Genomic DNA, 9,938 nt, shown 5'->3' with positions numbered 1-9,938 from the left:
TTACAGAATATCCAAGAGGATTGGCAATATAGCTTATGAGTTAGAACTACCACAAGAATTAGCAGCGGTCCATCTGGTACTTCACATCTCCATGTTGAAAAAGTGCATGGGAAATCCTTCACTTATCATACCTACTGAAGATATTGGTATCAAGGATAGCTTATCATATGAGGAGATTCCTGTTCAGATTCTAGATCGCCAAGTTTGCAAGTTGAGAACGAAAGAGGTAGCATTAGTCAAAGTTATGTGGAGAAATTAGTTTGTTGAGGAAGCTACTTGGGAAGTTGAGAAGGATATGAAGAAGAGATACCCACATCTCTTCGAATCCGGAGAAGTTCCAAATTTAGGTACTAATCCTTTTCTTGGCTTTTATTTTAAGTTGGCATGTTGTATTTACATTTTGTTTGTTGGGTGTTTGAGCTAGATGTTAGATGTCACACCCTTAGTCTGCTTAGAGTGATCTCATTGAGGGCGAATGTTCCCAAGGGTGAGATATTGTAACACCTCGCTAAGTGAAAGAGCTAGAATTAGAAAGAGCCATTTTTTGAAAGAATGAAAAATCTGGAAATTTGTTTAAGTTATGTTAAGTTTGAGTTTTTGGTCAACTTCAAATGACCATAACTCCTAGATCAGGATGATTTAGGTTTGCTACAATATACCGTAGGAAAAATCTTTGAATTTTCTTTCCAACGCCACTGAGTTTGCTCAATTCCGAGTTTGCATGAGGGAGATATGTCCATTTGAAGTTGGGTTGTCTAGATAAGGAAAGTCAAAACAGGATTTTAGAAGGGTATTATAGTCTTTTCACTACCTAATTAATTATATTCATTTTTGGTAATTAAATTGGGGTCTAAACTGTATTGGCTCAGTTTACACAATTGAAAATCACGCTAGGGTTTTTAAAGAAAGAACGCAAGACGAGAAATGAGAAGAAAAGGTCTAGATTCGTCGATTTCTTTAGGAAATGATTGAGGATTTCGCCAAGGATCTGATCCCACGTGGTATGTGAGTTCACATAGCATTGGGTTCGTTCACCCACGCGCCAAACATGTTTAATTTAGTGTATTTTTGTCTTAAAAAGATTGAGAATTCGATGTTCTTAAGTTGTATTCTTGAATTACTTTCGTTCTTGAATTTGGGATGAGATTGAGAAGTTCTTGAGAGTTTAATGTCGATTATTAGAGTTGCTTTGAGCTAGATTCTTGTGTATATGTTTTGGGTACTTGAATCTAAAGAGATATTGAGAAGAAGAATCGAAATTAATTGAATTAAGGTAAAAAAAAAAAAGAGGAAAAATTCGCCAGGTTTGACTGGGAAAAGCTAGCGCGACATGCCCCCGTAGCGCCAGGAAGGTTGGGGCGGCGCGCCAGCAGTGCTCCCAAAATGGGTCTCTAAACTTTGGGGCTGGCGCGCCATTGCCATCCGCCCAATCTGGTTTTCATCGTTTAGCCCGTTTGAGTCCTTCTAAAGTGTACTAACACTTTCTATCGATTCTAACTACTCCAAATGACTTCAAATTATCTAGAAATCATCCATAAATATGAATCATAACCTTGATTCCATAAATTCAAATTCAGGAAAGTTAAGAGCCAAGTCTAGAAAGTTCATAGAGTAGTTTCAAGAAGTCTTTTGCAAATGTTTTAAACTTGTTTTAAGACTTGAGTTTGAGTTGAGTAAGAGTAACAAATGAAATTCTTTTCTTCAAAAGAGTATATGGGGACTAAGTATTCCCAAATGAGTAAATATTTTCACATTTTAAACAAGAGAGGAAACACCGATTTACAAAAAGAGCCTTTGAGCTAGTTTTGAGTAATTATCTCAAACCAGAGAAAGAGTTTTTTTATTTTTAAACATATAAGCTGAGTATTTTGGGAGTAGTATTGAGCACCGATGTGGGGACGAGTTCATAACAACTCAATGTCTCTTTAAACCATGTAGCCAACGTGGGTAGAAAGGGTCATACTTGTTAGATGATTCCTTAATGTTTTTTAGCATAGATTAGTGGATCCACTTAGTTGAGGCGTTCTATATCCCCGTTAAGTTATAGGACAGTTCTGGCAGCGTGGGCGAGACGTTATATCATCACATAGCTCATAGTGATGGTTGTCGATTAGAGAAACTTCCACAAAGTTATATTACTTTATTATATATATATATATATATATATATATTGAGTTGTTTCTTACTGTTGTAAATGCTTTATATAAACTGCATCTTTAATGTTGTTTAATTCTGCATTTGAGTTGAGTATCCATGAGTTATGTAAAGTTGAGGTAAGTGTTTCTTTCAGATTCCAGTTCAAGCTTATGTATTATTTAGAATTTCCCTTGCATGCTCGTACATTCAATGTACTGATGTCATTTGGCATGCATCATTTTTTGATGCAGATACAGGTAACCAAGATCAGCATCCAATGCCTCGTTGATCCAGTTGAGCACTCAGAGTGAGTTGGTGAGCCTCTTTACTTTCCGGAGGATTCCCTTTTTATTGCTTTGATTAGTTAGTTCATTAGGATATGGTGGGTCTTGTCCCAACATCCATCTCAGTTGTTAGAGGCTTCATAGATAGTTAGTTAGTTCAATTTTCATTATCTTGTTATTGGCTTATGTTGAATCTTGAGTTGCCTCTTTGGCTAAGTTGAATGTTATTTCTAAACATTCGCAGTTTATCTATTCAAACTGTTTGTTTAAGATTGTATTTAAGTACATTTTCTGTTGAGTAAGTCTTCATCTGAGAGTCTAGTCAGGCCAAGGGTTTGCTTGAGGCCAGCAATGGTTCTCGAGTGCTAGTCCCGCCCAGGGTGTAGGCTCGAGGCGTGCCAACATCATCAATTTCTGCTCACCTAGTTCAGATCAGAACTTAATGGCTAGATCAAAATGAACACGGAGAAGTGGGTTTCTTCTTGAATATTACTTCTTCAGGAATAAGATGTTTTAATGGTGTAACTCATTGATAATGAAGAATATCGAAGCGCAAGGTGAAGTGGTTCCGACGGGCTTTTCCACCTCTTTTCCAGATGGATTTATCCTCCATAAAGACCACTTTCCTTTTCTTATTTTGATTTTCTTTCTCTTCTTTTTTTTCGGTTTGTTAAGTTTTGTCTTTCTATTCTGTTTGGTCTGGGTTTTTTACTAGACTGTTTTTGTAAAATTTGCTTATGATTTATTTATTTGAATAAATGGGCTTTAGCCCCTACCCTTTTAATTAAAAAAAATATATTTTAGGCATAGAATAATAATAATAATAATAATAATAATAATAATAATAATAATAATAATAATAATAATAATAATAATAATAATAATAATAATAATAATAATAATAATAATAATAATAATAATAATAATAATAATAATAATAATAATAATAATAATAATAATAATAATAATAATAATAATAATAATAATAATAATAATAATAATAATAATAATAATAATAATAATAATAATAATAATAATAATAATAATAATAATAATAATAATAATAATAATAATAATAATAATAATAATAATAATAATAATAATAATAATAATAATAATAATAATAATAATAATAATAATAATAATAATAATAATAATAATAATAATAATAATAATAATAATAATAATAATAATAATAATAATAATAATAATAATAATAATAATAATAATAATAATAATAATAATAATAATAATAATAATAATAATAATAATAATAATAATAATAATAATAATAATAATAAGGCTTAAGTCATATGTTGCCCCTTAAAGTTGTCTGCATAATTCATTTAAACACATCAACTAAGGCTTGTACCTAGTGAACACCTATACCCCTTAAAATTGATACCTATTTGACATTTTTGTGACAATCAGCCAAAAATATGAGATGTGTGTACTACACTCGCTGTGACATGGCAGTGACATGGCAAATTGATGAATTAAATGATGACATGTGGCATTTGAGTCCAAAAATTTATTTAAAAAATAAAATTCTAATTATTATTTTTACTATTTTAGTCTATTTAATTAACTAAAAAAATTTATAAAGAATATTCTAAAAAAACCTCACTCACCCACCCATGGCAAACACTCATTTTTCTCTCCAGCTAGATCCAAACGGCCAAACCGTAACATCCCCGTCACACAGTCCCTCCCACAATCTATGTTTCTCAACTATAATCTTCTTCTCTTCATCCGGTTTTAGTACAAGGAATATGAATAATGTTTCACCGTATAATTATGAATTCCTATCACCATGACCGAAAAAAATGGTGTTATTTAAAATATTTTTTTCTGAATTTCATAACTGATATTTTTTTGAATTTGAAGAACTCTTCGTTTTTTTTAACTATCAATTTTAATCCATTGATGTGATTGTTTATTGTTGGATTACATTGACATAAGTTTATGTCGGGAACGAACCTTGTAGGAAAAAATTAAATTTCACCAGAAACTACAGTTCTTAAATTTGATTCAAAAATCTAACTAGATATCTGCATAATCGATTTTAATATATGATGATGAATTGTGGTAAAGTTAAGAAAGAAGAAGAAGGTAAAAAAAAATGCCAAAAAACTATATTAAAAATTATTGATTGTAACAGTGTTTCAGATGAAAACAATGATGGTAAGGGAAAGGAAGAGATGGCTAATGAAAAGAGAGAGAAGAGAATGGTGTATGGCGATAGGGGCGATGGTGGCGATGTCGTCGGAAATGGGTGGTGTTGGAAAAAAGTGATATGGCTAAAGAAGAAAGAATAAGAAAGAGATTTTTTTTTTAAAATTAGCTAAAAATTGCCCCTTCACGCGCTCCTATGTATGTGTGTTGCACTCTCTTTGCCATGTCAGCGAAAAGTGTTCAATAGATACTCATTTTGAACAATAAAATTGTTCAATAGGTACAAGCCTTAGTTGAGGTATTTAAATGAATTATGCGGACAACTTTAAAGGGCCGCATATGACTTTGTAGTCATCATAGCAAAACTGAAGGTTATCATCACAACAAAGCTAAACTTATTTCACTAGTTGTTAGGTGTAATCGACTTTGTAGTATTAAATATTGAAGTTTTAATTTGTTGATCAGTGAGTGAGAGGGTGTATTATGTATTGAAGTTTGGTCAGTCAAAACATAGAGTTATTAGCCTTTGTTGAGTTCATCAGTTTAAGTAAATCGATGTGTTTAATGTGTTGAAGAGTTTAAGATTAAAGATATTAGTCTTGATTGATTTGACTAGTTGGAGTAAACTGGTGTGTTTGATGCATTGAAGAGTTTAAGACTAGAGTTATTAGTCTTGATTGATTTCATCAGTTGGAGTAAATTGATGTGTTTGAGTATTTGGAGAATTTAAGACTAGAGTTATTGGTCTTAATTGAAAGTAAATTGATGTGTTTGAGAAACTAAAGTTATTTCAATTTGATTATTGAGATGTAATTTAAAATAACTCTTTGAAGTTAGTGAAGATTGTTGGAAATCTTATACACTGTAGATCGTGATTAAGAATTTAGTCGTTTGGTAGAGTGTATAAGAACAATGCAAAATAGGGTGCATTGGTAATGCTTGCATTAGTAGTGCTTGCATTAGTAATGCCTACATTAGTTATGCAAGCATTATTTCTTGTACATTGTTTGGTTTGATGTATTAGAAATAACAAATCTTGCATAATTTCTATTAAAAATAGGGATAAGGGTCTGAAAAATACCCCAACTTTAGCCGAAATTGCTGTTACGATACCAAACTTTAATGAGGACATATTACTCCCCCCCCAGACTATTTAATACCGTATTTTAAACATATATATTTGCCCATGTGGACATAAAATATAATGCAAAATTATAAATAGTAATGTGTCCACGTGGGCACATATATACCTTTAAAATACACTATTAAATAGTTCAAGGGGTAAAAAATACACTATTAAATAATTCAGGGGAGTAATAGGTCCTCCATAAAGTTTGGTATCGTAACAGCAATTTCGGCCAAAGTTGGGGTATTTTCCAGACTCTTATCCCTTAAAAATACATATGTTTACAAAAATACCCTTCACACTTTATTTATTTGTACACTTCCTTTGCAACAAAGTTCTTTGCTAAAACATAAAAAAAAAAATCTTTGCTAAAACATCATTAACTCTTCTTCTTTTTTTCAAAAGTAATATCAAATAGTTGTATTAGTGCGTCAAAATATTTTTGTGAAAAGTTGGCAAAAAAATTTTTTTATCAAATTTATTGTCACAATAGTAAAAAAATTGATTAAATTATATTGAAATTAGATTATTTTTTTAAAAAAAAAGATACTTAAGAGGCCATAAAACCTATTAAGACACCAACAAATTAAAAGACATTGAAAAGCAAATAAAAATAAAAATAAAAACTTATCACAACAAAGAAAATGAAAAGGCTTTAAGGTTAGTTTTGTAATTATTTAATCTAATGCAAGTGTTAAAATGCTATGTATTACTAATACCTAAAATTTCTTGGTATTAGTAATACACAACTTAATACACAATAGAGTGTATAACTAATGTTTACGTTAGTTATACATGACATGAAAACGTGTATCAAACAAGGTACTACTAATACACACACCTAGTGCATGCATTATATTTCCTATACACTTTACCTAATGACCACAATTTGATTTCATACAGTGAACAAATATAGTTGGACATTTCAAAATAATATAGTGGACAACTATTGTTGAACGAGGGAGCAGTTCATAATATTTATTGGATCTATGTTTTCTGGTCAAGTTCTAGTCCTTTATTTTATTAAAATACATTATATTTACAATTATTTATATGGCAAATAAAGTAATTTATTAATATTTTTTAATTATTACAACACCTATTTTATAATTATAATTAGAAAAAAAATCAAGAACACATACTCGCATAGAATTTGAATAATCTTTAACACTAGAGCACAGGCAAGATCATAATCAATTCACATAGAGAAATCAGTGACATTATATATCTGTAAATGTATTTAAATATTTAATATTTATTTATTTAACCTTTATTATACTTTATATATTATAGATTGACTGATTGAATAAAAGGCGTCGAATCAGAGTTTGATCATTTTTTTGAAGATGGTTAATTATTATACTACCGGAAAAGAAGATGGTTATTCTAGAGGAATAATTGTACGAAGATCATACTGTTATTAAAATGATTATTACTATTATAAGTAAAAAAATTAGTAACAGAGTGATAAAATATATTGTTAAAAAACTAACTTATTTACTCTGATATTATTAGAGAGTATTGTTTCAATCCAAGAAATAATACTACTTCCTCCGTCCACCTTACTTATTCGGTGTTTGACTTGACACATTTCTTAATAAATACTAGTAATTATAATTATATATTAATCATCAAAATATTGAAAAATAAATAATAACAAGAATAAAATAGATATAAAATAATAAAGTTGGGAGTTGTAACTATTTTGAATAAACAAAATGGACGGAGAGGTTAAAAATAAATTTTTAAGTTGGGTTAATACATAATTTAATAAAGGATTAAGGAAAATGGGTGGAGGTTCCAACGGCAATTAGTCAACAATATTAGTATTATTATTCATATAGCCGAAATTTAGCCGGTGATCCCCACGTGTCAATCATCCTTTAGAAAAATGAAAACGAAACGCCACGATATGGACACACATGTTTCCGTCCAACAAACTCAAGTCTTAAATAATCAAAACTTACGTGTCCTTCTAATTCTCATCCCACGTTTCTTCTTATATATATATATATATATATATATATACACAAATAATCATTCCATTTACCCAATTATAATTAATTAAATGGTGCGGCCTAAAGTAAGCAAAGAGAAAAAAGTGAAAGGGGATCGTTACAAGGGTGTGCGTATGAGAAAATGGGGAAAATGGGTAGCTGAAGTACGGCAACCGAAAAGCCGTGACAGAATATGGTTAGGCTCTTACGATACGGCGGAAGAAGCGGCTAGAGCTTATGATGCAGCGGTGGTTTGCTTGCGTGGATCGTCCGCGATGATTAATTTCCCGGACGATCCACCGGTTATTTCGTGTGATGGTGATCATAAGTTGTTGTCACCTTCGGAAATTCAAGTTGAGGCATCGAGACATGCACGTAGTACTAGAGAAGAGTCTGCTGCAGCTGCTGATGATGCCGTAGACCACGGCAGATCAGCAGCTGTGGAGAGTGTGTTTTTTAGAGATGATTTGGAGTTTGAATGTTCTTCTTTAGATCATGGTGAAGTAGTGTTGCATGATGATTTGTTTGATAGTGCTAGAATGTGGTCCTTTTGATGGATTAATTAATTCAAACACCTTTTGTTCCAACTTACTGCTTATTTCTACGTGGTTGTATTTGGACTAGATTAAAATTTATCCAAGTTTAGCTTGTATCCACTTAAAAGTCAATTTCCTTTTTTTTTGTTTTTATATATTATTATTAATCAAGTGTATGCGTTTGCATGTATGATGTATCGTGTTGAATTGTTAATTAACAGCAAATGTTAAAAAATATAATATGGAAAACCATCTAAAATGTTCCTCAAATTGGTACAAAATTATCGTCGCTGACCTTCAAATATCTCTAACGTCAATTTTTTGACTTATAATGTTCCTTTCTAACGGCCTAGTTCCTAAATAATATTAATGAATTCATTAATTACATATCTGGGTTATTTGAAATGAAATTTTTTACAGGTGGATCGAATATTGGAGGAGTAAAATCTGGTAGTAAATGTTGTTTAATTAATTTAAATTAAAATAATCATAGGGTGATATAATCGACCCATCATAAATGAAGTTGGTTATCAGGATTAAAATTTGGGCTCTTGAAAATAAGAGCAATAGGGCCAAAAGATTGACATAGGGAATATTTGGAGGTCGAAAAGATTGACATTTGAATATTTGGAGGTTAAAAGATAGACGAATAATAGTTTTTTATTAATTCAAATAGTTTTTACTAATTTACGTTTTTTATTAATTCAAATAGTTAAAATGGGTATTTTATTAATAGTTAAAGGGGTATTTTATTTTAAATCCTTTTGTATTTATCTTATATTATATTATAAGTATCATTTTTTTTTTTAAAATAACATAAAATTCTAAGATTAATTATCATATAAAAGAAAGTTTTCATTTAATATGGGAATGAGGGAGTAACTTATATGCCCTTGTACTTTTAGGGGTCGTTTGGTTTGAATATGAGTTATGATGGGATAAGTTATGTTGGGATAAGTTATGTTGGGATTAGTTATGATGGGATAAGTTGTCCTGAGATTATTTCTTATTGAGTGTTTGGTTTGTTATATTCAAAATAATATATATTGATAAATTTTAATAACAAGTTGTTTGTTTACAAAATTACCCTTCACTTTATTTAAACTTTTTAAATATTTCTTTGTGAGCTTTAGTTATTCATTTTTTAAAATAAAACTTTTATTTTATTTAACTTAAATATTTTTGTTTATGTATTCCCATGATAAGTACCATGTGTATTTAAAAATATAACTTTTTTCTTATTTAGCTTAAAAATAGAACTTCCCTCTTAAGTTTATTAAAGAGAAGAAAATTTATGAGAAATCAAAATAAAATAAACATAAGAATTAGTCAAATAAATTCATAAATAAAAATTATATTTATATAGTATAATTTTTTAATAGAAAAATATGTATAATTATCATAAAAATAAGGAGTAGTAAATATTATTAAAAAAAATGTAAATATACATAAATGTAAAAAATGATGTATAAAAAGGATTTAAAGGGACATATTTGTCATTTACCTATTTTATCTCGGGATAAGTTATCCCGGGATTACTATACCACCCATGGGGAGGGATAACTTATCCCGGTACTAATTATTAATCCCGGGATAAGTTATCCCGGACTTGCCAACCAAACAACATAATTTTTTTTTATCCCATCACTATTATTTCTAATCCCTCACACCAAACGAGCCCTTA

The 9,938-nt window shown here is 29.9% G+C and overlaps 1 protein-coding gene across 1 annotated transcript; it reads left to right on the top strand.

Annotated features, from left to right (window-relative positions):
• Positions 1 to 7,785: 7,785 nt before the first annotated feature.
• LOC102590521 (ethylene-responsive transcription factor ERF017-like) lies at positions 7,786 to 8,399 on the top strand. The gene has a single exon (XM_006367823.2). It carries the CDS (start codon positions 7,790 to 7,792, stop codon positions 8,270 to 8,272), a length of 483 nt encoding a protein of 160 aa, XP_006367885.1. The 5' UTR covers positions 7,786 to 7,789; the 3' UTR covers positions 8,273 to 8,399.
• The last annotated feature ends 1,539 nt before the right edge of the window (positions 8,400 to 9,938 follow it).

Source organism: Solanum tuberosum, unplaced genomic scaffold (genome assembly GCF_000226075.1).
Source record: "Solanum tuberosum cultivar DM 1-3 516 R44 unplaced genomic scaffold, SolTub_3.0 scf01032, whole genome shotgun sequence".
NCBI lineage: Eukaryota > Viridiplantae > Streptophyta > Magnoliopsida > Solanales > Solanaceae > Solanum > Solanum tuberosum.
This window is presented reverse-complemented; position numbering and strand designations above follow the sequence as displayed.